This window comes from Etheostoma cragini, chromosome 8, assembly GCF_013103735.1.
Source record: "Etheostoma cragini isolate CJK2018 chromosome 8, CSU_Ecrag_1.0, whole genome shotgun sequence".
NCBI classification, from domain to species: Eukaryota; Metazoa; Chordata; class Actinopteri; order Perciformes; family Percidae; genus Etheostoma; species Etheostoma cragini.
Window position 1 is genome coordinate 3643254 of NC_048414.1, and position 21885 is coordinate 3665138.

General features: G+C 39.5%; 1 protein-coding gene across 1 annotated transcript in view; it reads right to left on the reverse strand.

The window, feature by feature from the left end:
* The window catches only part of eif4g2b (eukaryotic translation initiation factor 4, gamma 2b), an 85352-nt gene extending 63951 nt beyond the window's left edge, over nt 1-21401 (reverse strand). The window contains exon 1 of the mRNA XM_034879028.1: nt 21251-21401. Within this exon, the coding sequence (XP_034734919.1) occupies nt 21251-21401 (151 nt within the window). The remainder of the gene's footprint in view (nt 1-21250) is intronic.
* Nucleotides 21402-21885: the final 484 nt, after the last annotated feature.

Sequence of the window (21885 nt, forward strand, 5' to 3'; positions counted from 1 at the left end):
TTCCACAGTCGCCTCTCAGAGCTGACCTGGTGGTTCTAATTTCCCAATTTGTTTGTTTAATAAAAAAAACGGTATGGTGGAGCTTTGCCATTCAAGATCTTGAACATTAGGCACATGTTATTGTATTTGATTAGATTTCCCCAACCAAGGATGGCATATTTGTTAAGGATTGATAATAAGTATTTTGTTTTCGGTCCAACACTCAAGGGCCTGTTTGTATACAGAGAGAACAGGCTCAAGAGTTGTATTAGCTTGCGTCCAGCTCCTCATGCAATATAGTAATAGTAGTAGTTTATTTGAACAAGTAAAACATTAAAATTAAAATATGTATACATACATACATACACTCATACAGTGTATAATTAAAATGATAGATAAATAAGGTCAGGTGTTTCTCAGCACAATCTTCCAAAATGATTGAAAGAAAAAATTAGGAAGAAGTTCATAAACAACTTATCAGATCCTACCCCCTTTCTCTACTTTTCTCCTTTAGTAAATGCAAAATCTAATGTTCCACCCATTCACTCGTCATGGACACCGATGCATACATACACACCTACACACATTTACACTGTTTTTGTTCTTTTCTTTCCTTTCTTCTTCTTTATTTACCATCTATCTATAGCAGATCAAATAATAACACATCCATACTAGACTTAGTATAGAGATATATTAGTATATCGATGCCAAGAAACCATACAGTCATTATACAATACTATCACTTCCAATCCTTTTTGTATCCCTTTAAAATATTCATGTTAAATAATCTCTTGAAATTGCTCATTGCTGTACATGATTGCATTATAGATGTGGATGGGGGATGATCATTTGCTGCTTCGCTTGTTAGGCAGCTTCTTAAATGCCTCAAATTTGCCAAATTGTATTCAGTTATTTGTAGTACTTTTTTTGACAAGGTGGCGTCAAAGATGATATCGAGACATGTAACTTGAGAGACAACTTGAATATACCATAGTTAACCATAGTTAACCTCATAAATCAATGGCCAAGGTAACGGACATCCGGCCTGAATGAGTGAAATCCGGAAGAATTTCCGGCGGCACTGAAGCAATCCCGGATGTGGATCATCGTGTGTATAGTATAGAAGAAGAAGAATAGTTTTCACTCAATTTTAGACGATATGTCTAAACTATAAAGTATACACAGCATAAAGCCTATTTTTTAGGGGTAATCAGAAGCTCATGTCATGCATTCATTTTATTTGAAACCAACTGTACACTACGTGTCCAGTGCCAAGTAGCACACAAAGTTAGTGACTATAGCTGGTGAACATAGTGGATCACTTGGCTACTACAAGTAAAGAGACAATTCACTTAGGAGTTCTTGAAGACCAAAACCGAGCTAGAATGAGAGTAAACATTGGACTTAAATCCATTGGGTGCTCAGACTCCATGAGATTGGTGTTTTTTGTCTGCCAGATTTGTAGACTTTATCAGGTAAATTGACACATCACCAATATTGTGTTCGAGAACGCTTGTTCTGCTCCCCCTAATATCCCCCCAAAATGAATACACCAATGAAATAATACCAGGGCACCAAATAATGTCCAACTTTCGTTCCAGATTTCCACAGTGGTAAGTTTACAAGACTTTAATTAGCAAAATGTTTCCAACAAGCTTTTGCTTTATTTATTAGAGTTTTTTAAAGATATTTTCTGGGCATTTTAGACATTTACTTGACAAGACAGGGGGAGAAAGAGAGGGGGAATGACAGGCAGCAAAGGGCAGCAGGTTGGAGTCAACCCTGACCCCTGCGATGAGAAATAAATATATTTATTTGTATATGGGCACCTGCTCTACAAACTGAGCTATCCAGATGCCTTATTGGAGTTTTTAACTGTCACCAGAGCCATTTTTGTTTTTTTCTTTTCCAGCCACGAGTCTCTTCTAATGTTCACTGCAAACCGGGATAGTGCTGTACATCAACACCTCTCTCAAACTTTGAAAAGATGTTGCATGCATTATGGCGTGTTTAGGCTGAGGATTTTTATATTTGTTTAAACATACTTAATACTTTACACCCTGTAGAGTTATACAGAATGCAACAAGGCCACAGCATGTGTGAAAAATTAAATACAGACATTCATAAAATACAAAGTCTTCTCCAACAAAAAATGTCAAGCAGAGTATTTCCTCAGATATGAAACCTATTTAAATGCGCTCACAAGTGATAGCTTTCAAATCTGCCAAATAGTGTCATTAAGTCAACCGGTGGCACTTCTTGGCTGCCATAATGTGAGATAGAGATGACAATGACCACAGCCCCGCTGCTCCTTTTCAAGCAGGCTTCACCATCCGATTACTTTTAATCATTGGGGAGAGATTGTGCACAGCACCTTAGCAACAGGCAGTTTGAATCCAATTGTGTACTTGCCGCTGGGTAATGGGGAGTTAGCAACAGGGCTGACATGTGTGGTTTATGGATGACTTCTTTTTGGGCTTACAAGGAGACTGTGTCTGTACGTAGCTCCTCAAGGGTTGAATTAGCCCCCTGATCCACTAATCAATTTGAAAAGGAAGAAAATTAACACAGGTTCTCCCACTTGGAGTCAAGGAGGGAATAAATTCCTCCTGGTGCTTATAATTTTCTGCCTGTGTAAAATGGATTCCAATATAAAGAAGAGGCCATTTGTGTCATAGTTCCTCGGTATTATTGCTTGCTTATTGTGATGTATAGGACACAGTTGAGGTTTTTTTTTTTTTCTGTAGTTGTGGAGAAAAGGATTCCTGGCAGACATAATTTGAAAGGTTGATGATCACAGCCTCAGGTCTTTGTGATCAGGTTAGAAAAACATTTAAGAACCATGCATGACCTGTATGACTCATATCCAGTGGCATATTTAAAGTATTATCGTGCAATAATGAAATATTCAAATGTGGCCTGCCTGCTTCCAGCACAATAGAGCAGGTAAGTCTGTAATGATGACATAACGGCCTGGGAGGAATAAATGGGATTCATAGGAAATAAATCAGAGTCTCCAGGACTCTCAGTGTGATGGATGAGGCCAGAAAGTGGGTCAGAACCACAGGTTGGTTGGCTGCACAACTGGGCCGAGACACAACGCCCAGGCCAATCAGGCATCAGAAGACAGGCTACCCCTCCCTCCACTCTGATCACACATCCTGAGGTCAATTATAGATTGTGGCTTACCAAGATCAGTCCTTGTGTTGATCAAAAGGGAAACTGAGGGATCATTCATTTCTTTTTTATCATTGAAACAACAATTCTTTCTCTCAAGTATCCAAACTTGGCTCCAGAACTCCAACGGTCTCTCCCAGCTAGAACTAAGGACTGCCATTTTTTAATCAAGGGGAACTCGATTTAGCCACCTTTGACTAATTTCTGACTTTTCCACTAAGTCAGGCATATTTTAATCACCACAGCCAAGCAATTAATCATCGAGCTGTTTAGTTGATTGCAATGAATATTCAGTTACCTAGCAAGGTCTTTCGCCCGACCCTTCCTCTCCTCTCGTCGTAATTACATTCTGCTCGTTGGCTCCCGTGGTGGAGCGGTGCCTGTTTGCCTTGCTCACCCAGGCTCCCCTTTTCCAGTCATTAAGAAAAATGACACAAGCCCAGGTAGTGAAAGTACCTCAGTATGCAGAAATTGGTTTAAAGGCAGACGCCAAACAGCTCGCCGGAATGAAATCCCCTTTACCGGCTCTCGCTGGGTGCGGAGAGTCATAAATCACCACGCGCTACTTCCTGACAGGTGAGATTCAGAACGCTCTGTCTTTGAAAGTCTGAGGCTGGGAAACCCCATGACTGCTCCAACCTGCCCTTCAAAAGGTTCATGCACTTGGCTTGGTGTCGATTAGTGTATACTGAGAGTAAATATGGCGAGTCAGGTGGGACTACAGAGATGAATGGGGAATTCCATTAAAAACAGTGAACAGAGCATTGTTGCATTGCTTAAAGGACAACTCTATTGTCTATTTCTGGCCTCATAATCACACTGAATTGTCATTTTGTTTCACTTCATTGATTCGTCCTGACAGTGAATTCATGTTAGACGACTTGTCAATGGGGTCCAGTAGCAAGCTACTTCTCCGTCCCACGGGACATCATTTTGATCATCAGAGAAGATGCCAGTGGTTGCTAGAAGCAGTTATGAGGTTTTTTTCATGACAATTGAAGAAATCTGCAGATTTCAGAGTTAATAATTAACTAATTAATAATTTCTGAAAGTCGACTTACATCAACAACTTCTGCACTGTTGTTATCATTTTTGTGTTGCTAATTTTTACGGATGTAACCAGGTAGCTATATAATATATGGAAGATGACGTCCCCATTCATGCTTGTACAGACAACAGTCTGATTTAATCCTTGTCCTGGTCCATCCTCGTTTCAATAAATCACTGGACATTCTTTAGTTTTTACAAAACAACTCCAAGAGACCACGGCTCTCACCGGAAGTCAAATAACTCAGCAAGATCGATAGGAATACTGAGCAAAACTGCCAAAGCCATGTCCTAACTCACAATGTTTTTGAGGGTGAAAAATAATTTGTGTTTCTCTTGCATGATTCCAATCCACTTCAAACTGTAATGGGTTCTTCACTGGCCCATGCTGTGCCCTACCATCAAGCTTCATGAAATTTGGGCCAGACAAACAAACCAAATCAAAAACATAAATTCTTTTGCTGACCCAATTTGTAATACAAACCAGAAATATCTAAATCTGAACTTTGGTGTCAGAGAGTCATTGAAAAGCTTTGAATCTCACAGAAATTGACTTTGACATAAGAGTTTGTGTTTGTCCATATGTAGACATTCACAAATGAATTCCTAATAAGATTTAAGCTCTGAGAGAGAACGTTTTATGTATCTAATGTTCTAATCTCAGCTCTTCAATGACTTGACTTTTGCAGATGAAGCCACACATCCTTATTGTTACTTTCGTTTTCATTTTAAAATCTCAGATTGCTTCTTAGATGGTCTTCGTCACCAGCTGGTGGCTATTAACTTTATCTTTTTACTTTCACTCACTGTTTCCTAATCACCTTATTGTCTGCTAACTGAGCTACACATACAAAAACAGCAATATCTGCTTTTTATGCAATTTTGTGCTTTTGTATACTTCAGCTTTGCATTATTTAACACGTTGGTTTAACAGATGGTTGATATCACTGACTCCCTATATGATCAGACACCAAGTTATTACCAACGTTCTACACAACAACAAAAAAACACCCGATCTTTAGATTGTTGGTTTGGATAATGAAACTTGGTTTTTAACAACTGGTAAATGCAAAGAAATGATGGATATTTAAAGCCTTTGCATTGGTGTGACCTTAAACAATTAAAATCTTAAAAGATTGCCACTAGGTCCTCATTCTATTATAATCTAATTTGCTGTGTATCTCATGTTAGATGAATGTCAGAAATGTCCACATTTTAATAACAATGATGGCTTTTTATTGGAAACAGTATGGTGCTTCAAATCTCATTAAATCTGCCCTTCAACATTTGGTGACATGGCTGAGTGTTGATTGGACTGTATTGGTGTTTCATCTGTTGAAATGTTATATATACTTGATTTTAAAGGACAATTCTGGCGCAAAAATGAACCTAGGGGTTAACACAATACTGTGTGTGTACAGAGACAATTGTTCTCTGGGATCTGTTTTCATGCTAATCGGATGTGTCTCTAGCTTGAAATAAGCAACCGTGGTTAGCTGCTAAAGTTAGCTCTCAGGGAACAGGGTAAACCGCTCTTTCATACCACTAACAGGGATCAAAACAGCACCATTATTCCAAACAGTAATATATTATAATGATTAATCACCCATTTTAGTAGCCTTAGGGCAGATTTGTTGATGTACCACAGATGGAAAAAGCATACTTAAATTTTTCCATGCTTAGTTAATTAAAAAGAGGATGTGTGCATTTGTGTGCTAATTCCTAAATACATGTTGAGATTGTTTTAACATTTAGAGAACATAGTGGGATGAAATAATAATGAAATGACAGAGACGATGGAAGATAATTTGACCGCTTGACTGTGACATAATTCTGTTTTTAAAATATGACTTAGCTACCGACTTACATTAGGGGGAAGACCTTCAGTAGGATCTTGCACAGCAGCTTTGTTGAGCTTCCTGCGTATTTATCTAAGACATTTCTTTTTTTTTACCCATCTGTTCAGTGAGGCAGAAGGATCGAACACTTGTGACCAAACAACTTTATTATGATAAATGAAGTCCTAATGTTTGTGTCAGTTCTGAAATTGCTGCCATTATGTTGCATTGTGTCCCTGCCTAATGATGCACAGCAACCTATTTGGTAAACAATGTAACTGTCACTATGTAACAATGCGACTTTGGAAAGAAAGTGTCTTACATGTCTAATGGCAATTAACTGTTCCATGATGATGATTCACAACTTTTCTTAATTACTTTGACTGTCACTACACAACCTATTTGGACATTACAGGTCTGGCTCATGTGCAGAGGCTAACATTACGGTAAAGACAGGCTTGTTTGATATCACTCAGCACAAGCAAAGCAAACAAATAAGATATTAAAAGACTCCAGCATGATTATTTTTTGCTTTTCATCCCTTTTAATTGTAATATTGTTATATGTATGCATCACAGTAAGAGTCCTTTTTTCACTACTGTACATCACTGTCAAACATTCACTCCCATTCAAGTCCACGTTACAACTGAAGCTTCTAATGTACGTTTTGTAAAAGTATACAGTCAGCAATAAATCTTGTTAATTTTTTTCCATTGTCAAGGCAATTTTCAAACAAGAAAACATGGGTCCTTTAAAAATCCTGAAAATAAATTTGAGCTGTTGAACTGTTGTAAATATAATAGGTTTGATGAGCAGCGATGAACGTATGACCATGAATTCTTTAATTTGCATCTGTGACTGTGATGGATGAAATGGATGAATGACATTTTTTTAAATAGTTTTTTGTTTTGAAGTATGGCTTTTATCTTATTTTAGCCTAGAAAAGATTTGGAACTTGCACAGCTCCTTGAGTAGCCCATATGTTGACTGTACACTTGTCTTTTAATCGTTTTTTAACCCTGTGCTTGTCGTTGTGTCTGTAACTCTTGCCGCAAAGTAAGTGAGTAATTTCTCCTTAGGGAGACCAATAAAAGTACTTTGACTTTTGACTTTGACTTTGAACTCTTGTTTCCACACAAATGTATCACTCCGCCTCTATTGCCACAGTGTTCTTACTTGGAAGTCCTTCATGGTTTTAACGGTGTTCATATCCCAATTTTAATTTGAAAAGATCTTTGCTAAGACAAAAGAAAATGCTGTAAACCAAATCTATATGTGAAATCCAGACTTTATAAGTGAGGAAAAACTTAAAATAATAATATATTTTATTTATGTATCGCTTTACATGGTGATCAAAGACACTTTACAGTAAAACCAGCATAGTAAAAACAACACATTAAAAGTTCTTTAAAAGCTGAAACCTGGCTGGGAGGAAAGCAAATCTCCACCTCCTTTATAAACACAACGTCTTCAGTCATTAATGTTGAAATGCTTCATATCTTCACATAATAGACTGCCGTTTGTTTTATCAATAGGTGTGTTTGCTCCTGATGTACAACTTTTGCCACTGTTCATATGATCGGTGGTTATTGATCCCTTTCTGGCTCGGATAGAGGGATGACTCAGTGTGTGTGGCAGGATATCTTTCCAGATATAAGATGTTGTGCAGATGCTCCAGAATTAGAGAGCTGGATCAATGTTGAAGCATGCCAGTAACATTCATCATGATTTCCCCACCATATAACAACATTAAAATAATGTAATCTGATGGCAGAACAAATGCAATTTCTTTTTTCTTTTCTTTTTACAACTGGTCCTGCTATCAAATCCTCAGCCTGTGTACAGATCTGAGTACATACATATTAAATCAGTTGTTTTCAGGTTGCTGCCATGGAATGAAACAATCCACTGTATATTAGATACAGTATATGAGCACTGACAGAACTGCATTTCTGTGACTTTTATGTGGCAGAGCATTGGCATAACATAGCATGGATATTTATTTGTAAAACGTATTGAAAAGAATTTAACCAAAATGTGTTGTATATAATAAAAGAGACAGGAACTATATTTAATAATAATGAATACAGGGAGGAGATAAAACTACTTTCCCCAGGATCCAATTCATCACCCCACACTGCCCCACTAGAAACCCTTTAGCTGTTATGCGAATATAGGAAATTTAACTTGACAGTTATATGTGCAAAAACAAACAGTAAATGTCTATCTTTCAGATACAGTTTATTTAAAGCTTAACGTACATCACCAGCTCTTAAGTGCAGCCTTTTCCTCTTCATTAGAGCCATTCACAGATGCATTGAGTATTTTTAAAACCACAAGGCTGTGAAAAAGACGTCTGTCGCTTTCATATGAAGAGTATGCATTTTTAAAGGCTGGATAAAAGATTGAACTTGTCAAAATGTCAACCATTGAGAGATTGTTTTCATGGCAGTCCCAAATTGCAAATGAAAAATGCTGCTGCACATCTGAACAATGTCGATTTGACTGATGAAAACGTCTCAATGGTAAAACATCCGGAACAGGGAGAAACAATTTGTGTTTTATTTTGCACATTCATACTCAGCACATCCAATGAATACAAAAGCTAAGCTCAATCGCTTCTGAAGACTGCCGATTGCTTCATTCACCAACAGCCTGATCGGCAAGTAACTTCACAACGTTACTCACCAAAACTAAATTTAAACCCGCATTTGGCAGGTTGGCGGGTGTCAATTTAAAGCCCTGATTGTTGGTCCATGATTTCAAACAGAGATCTTTAACAGTGGGTTTGTGACCCCTAGGGAGTCCTCAGAGTTAGGACAGGGAGGCCACAGAATGATGTTAAAAAAAAAATGTTAAAGCTTCTTTTCCCAAATAATGAAATGTCTGAAAATAAACAGTACAATAATGTAAATCCAGCATTTTATAGCAAACACAAATTTGCCTCTTGGCAAAACAAATTTACACATTGAAGATAAGCTTGCCATGTAACCATGCAGTTTATTTTAAGGAATCACTGTGCCTTCCACATATATGTTGTGATGTACAAATTATATATTAATCCATTTATTTGTATCCATCTGTCTTGGTTTAACATGCAACTTAATATTATATAACATATGTTCAGCTGTAGGGGGGCCCTGCTCTGTCTCTCTGTCAGCTAAGGGGTCCTCAGCCTAAAAAACATTGACTGAGCCCTGATTTAAAGGGAGAATTGTACTGATGTGTGGACACAAAATACCACCAAGACGGTGTTGGGTGAAAGGTTTTCAGGAAGTTAAATTTACAGCCTACATTAATTCAGTTTGTGCATTTTTTTTCAAAATGTAGTGTTAAGGGCAAAGGTTACAGAATAATCTCACTTGTGAAGTAGCAGAGAAATTAAAGTGTTAAAATAACAAGAGCCCTCCACAATATGCATTTTTGATTGTTTTTGATTGCTCAAAATGATCAAAAAGCAGCAAGGTGAGGAAGAAGGCCAAGTGTGTATTTAAATACAATGCTCACTGTTCTTCAAATCTTCCTTTTTCTAGAATCACAAAAATTATATATAACAAAAGGAGAACAATGTCAACAACCTTCAGATGTGACAGGAGTGCATTGATCTGCTCCAGTAAAACAGGCCCACAGTAAATAGGACCAGAATAAGCTGCTTATACGCACTACCGCTGCTGACGATTTAACACAAATTAGCACGCACTGGGTCGCGACTCTGGAACATTTTATATTTAAAGTCTAACTGACTATTTCAGACAGTGATTTAGCAATGTACACCAGCAGAGAAGCGACGGAGCACAACCGCAGGGAACTGAAACAGGAAGAAGACACCTCAGAGCTGCCGTGAAGAACCTGCCTGCAGAGTCTCAGTTGAAGGTGAAAATGGATGCTCCTACATTAATGTAAGTATCATAGGTTTAGATGGGCTTTCTGTTTAGCGCCAATTAGCAATTGCTAGCATGCTAACAACTTGGTTAATATTATATCTGCAAAACACTGTCAAGTTAGTCATTGTCAGAATTTTGGCATGTCAACATTAGTATTTGGCTTTTTTTGGTCATTAATGCAGATACTGTGTCTTTAAAGGAACACGCCAACTTATTGGAACTTTAACTTCTTCACCGTATCCCCCCAGATTTAGATAATTCCATACACACGCTTCTCATGTCCGTGCTACAACACGTAACTCTGTCTGACACACCCACCACTAGCCTAGCTTAGCACAGATCCTGGAGTTAACCTGCTCCATCTAGCCTACTGCTCCCAAAAAGTGAAAAAAACGCCAACATGTTTCTATTTGCTAGGAGTCGGAATCACCAGACGCCTCCCGATTTGATAATTTAACTAATTTCTAATCTTTAAAGATACATTTCTCTGTTTGTTCAGATCACTTCAATTGTATTGCTGCAAAATGGGATTGTAAAGCAGGCAAACTGACCAACACATCTAGGATAAAAGATCCATACTTGGCACTTGTGTATCGATACAGTATTGCCAATGCTGTATCGATCCCCCACATTGTAATTTGTATAGTCACAGTGTGTACAAATAACAAGGTCACAGGAGACAAAGCCATCTTCTAAGTGCCGTTAGAGTGCCGTTACAGTCATTGAACAGCTACATTGGCGGTGCAGAGAGGCTAAGACTGCAGATGTTGAAGACCCGGAAACACCGACCAATCCGAGCAGACTGGGCTTTTGCGGGAAGGGGCCTTAAAGAGCCAGGCGCTGAAATGTAACGCTTCAGGCCAAGAGGGAATATTGACAAGCAGTGTGAGAAATAAATTGGGTTTTTTGAACAATAAAGCATGTAAACGTGTTCTAGTAGCAACCCAAAATACAAAGTATGAACCTGAAAATGATCTTTAATCACATCAATGAAATGATAAACAATGTATTTTGTCATGTAGTTTGGAGGAATTAGTTGGAAAAAAACACACACATGAATAATAAAGTCTTTTGAAATAGCACTTTCCGTACGTGTAAAGCTGATAATTTCTGCTAAAACATGTAAAACGTGACAATGAATCTGGGTTAAATGGAAGATTCACGTGGATACATGTAAAGAGGTGGAACAGAATATAAATTGCAATCCTTGAAGCCTTCACAGCCATCCACCTTTTTAGTCAATCCTAACAGTTCCTCTTTTTGGTGACAATCCAAAGCTGAAGCCTGTTCAACGATGCTGCTTTGTCGAGGCCGTCTCTGCTCTATAAACTGACTTCATGTCAATCTCCCATTTTTTCAGTCGGATTGTTGCTTTGTCTCCTTCATGCAATTTACAAGAGAGTAGGCTGGATGTGTAATCTATTGTCCCCATTCTTTCATGTCATCCCGTTTCACTCCCTTGTACCTCCCTTCCATTATTTGTAATTATTAAAGGGTTGAAGGAATGTCAGAGCACCACTGCCTCAACCCTTTCCACTTCTTTGAGTTAGATGATCCAAGAGCTGAGGCTTTTTCACAGCCAAATGACTCCCATCAAAATGCTTATTCAGTGCCACTCAAAGTTAGAGTCATTTTAATATTTTGGAGGAAGGGAGGGGTGGTGCTTTTCTTTTAGGGCTATATATATGCTTTTCCTTGACAGAGTGGTGCTAATAATGCTGTTACAAGCGACAGATTAAGCACAAGCGTTTGTGTGTGTGTGTGTGTGTGTGTGTGTGTGTGTGTGTGTGTGTCAGAGATGTTCAAAAGTCATTTTTTGGAAGTCCAATTTGAGTCTCAAGTCTTTGAGGTTGAGTCCAAGTCAAGTCTTAAGTCTTTTGCAACAAGTCCAAGTCAAGTCTCAAGTTTCTCGATCCCTAATATTGTATTGTTAAATATTATGAATTCAAAGCATTTCCTGTAGTTACCATCCATATAGTATCAAAATCAGTTGTAGAATAACTTTATAGGGTCTACTTAACACATCCCTCTAGCCCTTAACCTGATTCCGTCAAATCAAATGGATCCAAATATGAAGATACAATTAGTCTGTTCCCAGCATTAGCACAACACTTTGCGATGGTTAGCTTGTTACCTGTGATGATGTACTGTATGCTTAATGTAACATCTTTTTCACTCAAAAAATGTCAAGTGGAAATCAGGAAAATAGTGGCCGCCCCACACCAGTCTTAGAGCAACATGTGTCTCAGCGTCGGTCCAAATGACGCACAATGAGGAGTTTGAACTCACTGATGTAATGTCATTTATTTTCTAAGTGTTAGTGCTAGCAGCGCGAGGGGGCTCCGACTCAGAGGAGGAGAGGTTAGTGAGGCCAGCGTCTCCACGGCAGGTGACAGTGTGCATGAATCCGCTGCGCCATGCATGGATGATGTAATGAACTAGTGAATAGGGCTACAGTAACAGAGATTTAACACAGTCAAGACGGGCCAGTGTTTGGTGCAACGGTTCACCTTGTTCACTCACCGTTGTTACTAACCCGCTGTTCAATAACACTTAAAAATATATGTTTTTCTCGCCTAAATTTTTACCCTTAAAAAAGTGCTGCTGTTTCCACATGCTTTGGCCCTCTGGGATGACCCTGAGTTCATTGGGAAGTTAACACTCTCAACTTGTTGTTTCTAGTGGCAGTGTGACACTAGGCCTTACTGACACAGAGCTACAGAGGTTAGAACACAGAATTTCTATTTCCGTCCAAGTAAATCATCTGAAAAATTTATAAAAAGCACTACTGTAAGCATATTATAAGGGGCTATATACTAAAATAGTACCCTAGCCACATGTCTCAACTTAGAACAGAAAAAATTCAGAAAAAAATGACTTATAAAATGGATTTTGTATGAATGTATTTCTACAGATGTGTCTGTGCGTTTGTCTTATTTCTTATTTCTAAAAAAGCCAAAAAAGTGCTAAATACAAAACTTCTGAAATACAAAAACACATCCACATCACTCACAGATATGTCTGAAAGAAGTACATACATAGATTTATAGAAATAAGTAATCATAATTTTATGAAATGGTGAAATGCCATCAGACGTCCATATTTCCTTCAGACAGCTGTAAAAGATCACAGGTATAGTTTTGTTGGCCATGTTTGGTATCAATCAACTCGTCTTCTTATTGGCTACACAGAGATGCCAGTTTTATGACCTTATCTTCTAATTTGTGGGCTCCACTGTCAATCTTTCCCACGTGGGCCCAATGGGGAGTGTGAGATTTCATTTGCTTAGCTTGGGGGTATCTTGAGATAGACTGATCCTATTGGCTATTGACAACCCAGAGAATGTAAAGCTGTCTTTGGTTTTGCTGTACCGTGTTCCCGGAAAAAGATACACACGATAGAAACCAATAAATGATGCATTCTCTAGATTTCTCTACGTCAAAACTTGGGCTGAAACTACAAGATTGTGAGGGGACCAGATAATTATGGATTACAAGGCTTGGATATTCTAATACCTTAGGGTGTTTTCGATGTAGGAAACTAAGGTTTTGGGCGATCTTTCACCGCTGTGATTAAAGACACGAGGAGACAGGTAGGACACACACACTCGATTAGATTCAAATCCTTCTGTGTTTCTTTACTTCAGAACATGATTATCACCGTTGTGAGTCACCTTATTGCTGCGTGTGTGTGCTCGATGGAATCAAGTGACTCTAAGCTTTCAAATGATGTATGGCATGAGCGTGTTTATGACGGTTTAATGCTTACAATTTAGGAAAGAAGTCAGCACTTTCGAAAAACGGCGAGTTTACGTCCCGTGCACGGGAACCGTCCGCCCAAGACGTTTTGCAAAACTTGGCTCATTGCGTCAAAACTGTAGACGCAAGCAAATAAGACACAACGCTGGGAAATAAACCCTCCACATCTATGTCAAATTGAAACTCTGTCATCAAAACCTAACAATCCTTTGTCAAAATGTCACTCTGATGACAAATTGATACCCACTTGCATCATATAAATACACTTTCAGTTCAGCAGCAACACACTAGTCTGCTTATATAAAACACTGCAGTGTTTTGTTTTCACGGTTTTTATTCAGTTCGACAGATGACATGTTTCCACAACAACCAAAAAATGAAATACTGAAGTAAAAATCACTGATCACTGACTGACAAATCACTGATCACTGACTGACAATTCAGTCATTCAGCAATGACTGAAATGACTTAAAATGCTCATCACGCGATGGCATGTGCCTGTGACAGAACAAAGAAACCTATAAAGTGTAAGCCTTAATTGTGTTTTTTTCACAGGTGAGGCACAAAAGGAAATGGAAAATGTCACGCAGGATATGTCGTGTAAGAGTAATTTACTTTAATCTAAATGAATGAGTCATTAATGGCTCGTCCGGACCAACCCACACCCTCCTTCAGGCTGCAGCAGCCAAGCTTTCCTTCTTCAGTCTGACTGAAAATTCAAAGTGATAGTGATTTTCTTTGACAAGTTGGACAGTTGTTAATTAGTTTGTCTTTTTAATCATTTTGGGAAGATCCACATTAAACCTGCATGTCACTGTTAATCACTGTGTCTTTTGGTCTTTTTATTTCAGAGGTTTTATTCCCATTGTAAAGACAATCTCGTCACCTTTCAGCTTGTTGACAGCTGACTCTGATCTAAACTACTAATTACACCCAGGAGAAATATGCAGTCTGGCAGGGTTAATAACATTCAAACGTGATGATTTTGAAACAAAAATATACTATTGTAGTATGCAGTTGCATGTAAAAATGTACAAACACAGTATGAATGAATGATGTCTGCTTTTGTTAATAATTCCCTTTTATTCCTCTCAAAGAGTACAAAAAGGTGTAACTTTGCATGTGCTCGATAAGGCCAAAAGTATGTGGACAACCGAGCCCTCAGACTTGTGTGTACTTTGTGTATGGGTTTTCATCCTTTAGCCTCGTCCTTTTACTTTTATTAAGGGACCAGTGGTTCCCATCTTGGGTCAGGTATAGTCCTGCATTACCAGACACAGCACAGCTATGATGGAGGAAAACGTGCTCTGTTTATTGGCATGTCTTTAACCAATCATGATCGTCTTGGGCGGCACTAAGCGCCGGACGCAGGTACGGTTCCTCTGCAAAATAGCCCCGGGAAGGAACTCGTTTTGGTGCAACATGTGCACGTAGAGAGGGGAGCTTTGGAATTAAAATGGCTGTCCAGTGTGTGATGAGAAGTTTACTCAAAAAACATCAACATAATGTGACTGTGGCTCACAGGACCTTTCTCAAATCTATCTTTTAGTTTAGAATAAACACAAATAAAGCTAAAAAACAGGTGAGGGAAATCAGGTGAAAATGTGGGACCTCCGGCGTGCAATGGGAACAATCCCATAAACGAAACGCCGTCGATATAGACCAGTGGGCCAGGCCACTCAAGGGGTCGCACGGTAAATCATAAGCGCCACGAGACAACTATCATACAACAGCCCCGAGTCCTTGGGGAAGGTGCAGAGAAGAAGTAAGAGTAAAATGGGGCACTTGCTCGCTAAAGCTTCTTGCACCGTGAACTAACACATTCATAAACCTATCTGGTTGTTGTTTTACCCCCGCACCAAAATGACACACTTCGTCCCAGAGACATGCAGGGGTTTCATCATTCAGTTTCAGAGAGCATTCACGGCACATTTACCTTCACAGATGTCTGGCTTGGTTTGTCATGCATGTAACAATGAAGAACAAAAGCTACTTATGCTACACAAGCGTACGCATACAGCACTTCACTGTTTCTGCCGACTCTCTGCAGCTGACCTACCTTCTTATAGAAAAAGAATATCCACCCCACCGTTGTGTGTTTGTAGAGATGCCTTAATCATTTGTGACATGCTTATGAATGTTCGAATGAATTAATGAATAATATAGATGTATGGCACACTCACACACACACACACACACACACACACACACACACAGATACAGACGCTCAATGTGGAATGTTCCACTTGCATCTTCAAAGTGGCCTGAAAATAGAAACCAACACAGAATTCATACTGCGATGCATTTGACTTTTAGAAGGTATATTTTTAGAAACCTCAATGGACCTGTGAAGGGGAATAAAAGCTAATCGCTGGTTTGTAGACACTTAAATTTATGTCATGCGTATATAATGTAACATGAAGATTGGATTCATCTCTCAGCTCTGCAGGCTGAATTAAGATGTAGATCTGAGTGTTAAAATCAATGACAGCATCTTTAAGGGCAAAATTAGGAAGTTTTATCTCTTTATCGCCTCAACCTGGAATATATATTTGTAGGTTATTGGGGTTATGTGGGTTGGGTTGGATGGGATTGTTTAATTAAAAAATGGCAATGAAAGGAGCAGTTAATGTCCCTACTATATTGGTAAAAGCATGTTTTGTGTAACATGAGAGTGTGTTAAGAGATGCTTAATGTGTGTATTTTGTGTTGGCTTTGTAAAGCTGCGGAGAGGACAGAGTCCAAAACAAATTTCCCTTCCGTGACCTGGAATTCAAAGTTGTGGCTTAAAAGTGAAAGTTTATTTTAAAAAACAACATAAGTTTGATCCAACTTCAAATTTTTTTTAGAGAGTAGAGCCTTTAGGAAGTGATAAAGTCACTAAAATGGAGCTGATGAACACAACTTTGTAGAGCAAGAGAACTATGCAGGCGAATCTGTTGGGTCAGCTCTTTTGTTAAACTGGAAATCCAGATTATTCTAACCAAAGGTGACTGCCCCTGCATCTGCTGCCCCAGCAATTAATGAGATGGGTCTCAGGAGTCACTGAGGCAGATCCCCGGATAGAGCTGTCCACTTTATCTTAGCCTACATGGAAACGTTACAGGCCCGACAGTGATATAGTGCCCGGGCTTCCTAGAAAGGTCGCAGCTCCCTGTACCACGCTGCAGGACCTCCCCTACTGTATCCACCAAAGAGTAATGGGGGCTGACTCTGCATGCCCCACAGCTAACATTAACATTTTTCTTTTTTGACATGCTTTAGAATTCTTCACACTTAAGATGCTGTTTTCCTACAATCCACTGTGACACACTGGAGGACCCCAAACACAGAGTGCTGTAACTGTTTTGGTGACGGTGGAGGTGCCATCTCACGCAGAGCTGACCTTTATATGAACATAAGAACTCTGTCTGCAGTAATGGTATTATTGTCAAGTATTAGGGCTCCTGCACACTGCCTGCGTGGCATGAGTGTGGTGTTTCTGTTGCATGTCAGTTGATTGATTAAGTGTCAATTGTTCAGTTTTTTTGTATTTTTAATCCTCCACACTCAATTCTCCCTACAACTCATCTGCGGTGTATGAATGCCAGTAAACACATCCAGGAAGGAATCTGTATCCTTGAAAAAAATATTTGGCATAACAACTTTGTAGTATAGAAACATATTTAATAGGAGAAAATGTTGGGCTGTGGGGAAAATGCATTACTGGTTTCTGCTCGAGGTGACCACGACCACACGGTTGGTTTCTTGTTCCTCCACAGAAAGACAGACATAATGGTGAATGATTAAGATTTTGTATTATAATTAATCTTTTGTACTTTTCATATGATTGGATGATCCACATAGTCATTTTCATTTAGCATTTTCAAAGGCATCAGATAAAGACTGTAAAGGGTTTAGTAACTCTACTGAAACAAGACAGCAATTTGTCTGTGCTTGAGTAATTTTGCTCTTACAGATCAGTGTTTGTGACAGAATAAGATGTTGCACATAATGTGCCATTAATGTTGACATTGAGCCTCTGCTTCTCCTCCGCTTCTTCATGGTAGGGGTCTTGTTCAAGACAGCAGGGAGGGTCAGTTCACTCCCAGCACAGTCATCAAACCACTCATGTCAGACCACAAAATGGGGACAACTCTCCGGCTTTTAAGAGGAAAAACTCTCGCAGGAATGCTTTGCAATCCATTAAATGTAATGACACACCCACACACACACACACACACACACACACACACACACACAGTGTTATGACGGTAATTCTACAGAGACTTAACGAGCCTACTCACAGGGTGCTGGTAAGAAAAACTCCTGATTGCACTGAGACCTTGTTATCTCCTGAGGGGGCATATTCTACACTGCGAGCACAGATGGTTGATAGTATGTTATAATTTTAACTGTTTAATAGTTTCTACAGCTCTGTTCATAACAGTAGTACTTGAGTCCAGACTCAACATGATTTTCAGTTGTCTCGGGCTCGTCTTGGACTCGTTGGTTTTTGAACTTGGACTCGGCCATTGGCCTCGCAAAATATTGTAGGTCTCAACAGAGTACAGCACTGTTTTGCTTATTAAGTTAACAATATGGCCCAGTTTGATCTTATAGTGTGTTACTCAGCACACTGATTATTACAAATAATAAAACAAAAATGATCATCTTAAAATAGGACACATACCGGTCCTCTCATTACATAAAATATAAACAGGTAGGTATGTGGTCTTCAAGAGGATTCTTTTTTTTCTGTCTCGGTATTGACTGTCTCTTATATGGACTCAGTCTTGACTTGGATTCAAACTTTTTGGGACTTGGTCTTGACTTGATTTCCACTAGTCTCGGACTTGACCAAGGTAAACTAGACTACAGCATTGGTTCATAAGCTCAACCAATCATCTTGTATCATTTCAGTGCAACATGTGCATTCCTTGAAAAATTCCAACAGAAAACCCAAGATCTGCATCCTACGAACCTAAAGCATCGCCTTAATGAGGGAGACCTTGAGTTGACATCAAGGGTCTGTAGCAATTGATCACTCCTGTTTTATCTCCCATCTTTGATCGGCTGCCTTTGATCTCAGCTGCCTGTTAAATGAGCAGGAGACCCCATTCATTCAGTGGTCTCTTTCATGGGATGTAGATCAGTCATCCGGGGTCGTCCGAGATGGCCTCCCGATGAGATCGGAATGAGGAGATACAGAGAAAACCGATGAAGTGAGGTTGCTCCTCTCTTTTGCTCTTGGACGGGAAAGACTTTACTTCCAAAGGTGACGTGGTTCACACGTTGCCCAAAGAAAATCCTTAAACTTCATTAGTGAGTCTATTGACTCACCAAAAGAGGGCAATTTAAGTTCTCTCACCGCTTATTTTGTTTTTCTTATTCAAGATTGACCAGGTCGAGCAAGATAGGGCTCATCACTCCCATTTTTTCTGGTTACATTGGCTTCCTGTCAAGTTCAGGATCCAATTTAAAGTTATTGTTCTGACATAAAGAGCCTTGCATGGTCAGGCACCTGTTTGCATCTCTGATCTGCTCCATCTTTACACTACTAATATTTCACTAAGATCTTCTGACCAAAGACCACTAGTGGTCCCACGCAGTCACTTAGAAACTAAAGGTGAAAGTTCCTTTGAAGGGGTAGCTCCGACTCTGTGGAACGCCCTTCCTGTTTTCTTACGTTCTGCAGTTTCTGCTGCTGCGTTTAAAAACGAGATGAAGACTCACTTGTTTAAACTTGATTTTGTCTCGTGTTTATAACTTTGGGTTTTTAACTCTTTATTCTTTAATTTCCATTGGTAACACATTTCCTTTTTGCTTGCTCATTTTCTGTTTGGATTTTACTCTATGTTAACAGTGTTTATCATGTGAAACGCTTTGTGGTTTTGTCTTTAAAAGGTGCTTTATCAACTAATAAATGCGTCTGATGGGATGAGTAAGTCAAAAGTTGCAAAGAAACTCTCGCACACGGTCTGACTAGGTAAGGAAATCGTTTGTAGCCATCTACAGATACAGTTAATCCCAATGATTCTCTGCGCCACATGCATGTTTAAATTTTACCTGCTGTTACCTTTTGCAGCTTTCGCCGTGGTCCTGCAACACGTCCTGCGATGCCATGTTTCATCCTGCTGCGCTCTGTGGTGCCCTGCAAAGTCCTGCTATGCCACGCACTACCCTTCTATGCCATGAACTGCTACAAACTACTAGTTCTAATCACTCTTCCATTATCTTTTATTGTGACTGGCATTGCCACTGTTCATCACACCCCCAACCTACAACGTCAGAAACTGCCTACCAAAAGCCTGGGTCTGTCCAAGGTTTTTTTCCTAAAAAGGGAGTTATTCCTCGCCACTGTAGCACTACATGCTTGCTCTTGGGGGAATTAGTAGAAATATTGGGTCCTTGTAAATTGTGTCATCTAGACATATATGTTAGGTGTCTTGAGATAACACTTGTTATGAATTTACACTATATAATAACAATATAAAATTGATTTGAAATTTAATTGTGTTGGTACATGGGGCAAACGCTCTACCAGGTGAGCTTCCAGGGCACCCCACCACAAAAACACCTGATTATTACCTGATTATATACCTGATTAAAACCTTGATAATGAAAATCATGCAAACAATTATTATTTTGATAGTTTTTGTAGTTTATGCACCAAAAAGGTTAGTATGAAGTCTTTGGGCAAGCCACATGTTTAATATGCAACTTAAATGCAGTCAGCAGCACAGAAAAAAAACCTTTGCAGACCCTTGCTTCAAGGAAAGCAAAAGTGCATCATGCAGTAGTGCTACTGCATGATGTGATGTCAATATCAGTCTGTGTGTGGCAAGGTGTGTGTGTAGCCTGCACTGAGCTGATAGTGCGTTCAGCTTGAGCCTGCGACAAAACTGCACAAGCAGCTCTTTACACTTTGATTCAGAGGAACGGAGTCCCAGACTAAACCCAGAAGCACGCTTCGCCACTCACACTTCTCACCACATCCTGCCAATCGACGGGTCAAACTTTTGTAAAGAGACTCCACGCACAGACCATCTTCTCCCATTCCCCTCATCTCTCTCTTTCTTCTGTGACTTTCTGCTTTCCAGTCCACTGGAATTAGAGAGCAAACAAATCTTTAAAGAACTCTCTGTTCTTTTAGCAGAACTTTCTGTTCTTTAAACTGCAACAAAACACCAGCAGGTATCTGTCAGTGTCACAGAGAGCATCGGCAGAAGCACGGCGACGCTGTCAGATGGAAACCTTGTGTGTTCAGAAAGCCAACGTGTCTGAAATGCAGGAGGGAGAGAAACAGCCACGCACATTTAAAAATGACATTGTGAGTTTCGAAAGGGTTTCATGCTGGGCTTTAAATTGACACGCGCCTACCTGCCAAAGTCTTAGCGGACTTTGGGATATCAGTAAATCTTGTGGTTTCCAGTGATGAATGAAACTAAGCGTCCGTTTGAAACGCAGGCTGTCAGTGTTTTCAGATTGGTCTGTTTTCTGCCAAGAAATCTGAGGCAGTGTTTTGTGTCTTTGCCTTGGAAACATAATCTTTATCTGACAACACTGCTTGTGGTACTAATCCTACAATTTCCCATGACACTAAGTCGTGACGCGTCAGACAGCTGGCGGCGGGCGCCCGGATAGCTCAGTTGGTGTGTGGAGCGTGAGTGGAAGTTCGCTCCTCGGCGCACCCGGCGGGCGGGGTTCTTATCTGGCCTGAGGCCCCTTTGCTGCATGTTGTTCCTCTTCTCTCTCCCCTTTCATGTCTTCATCTGTCTTGTCAAAAACAAAGGCTACACAAAGGCCCTAAAAATTAAAAATGAATAAATTAAAAATTAAAAAGGAAAGCTGTTGCCTATAGGCCTAGCGTTTTCAAGCTACATTAAAAGGAGACGACGAATAGAATGGAGCCAAACAAATCAGAGAAGCAGAATTTTACCATTGCACTATACAGCATTTCCAGGATTATACTTGCATTTGTGTGTTTGTACAAGAACATGTTTTAAATATTTAAAAAACGTAATCCCTCCTCCTGAAAAAGCCCGGTCTTCTCGGTAAAATCCCAATTTGGGGAGTAATGACCAGCATTAACAACATTACAGCATTTAGTTACTTAATAATAAGCAAAACTGTTGAAACCGTAGCGTTCAGAATAGTTTACGCACAAGGATTTGTCTACATTAGGTTTACCTCATTGTTTGATACGTTTAACATGAACAT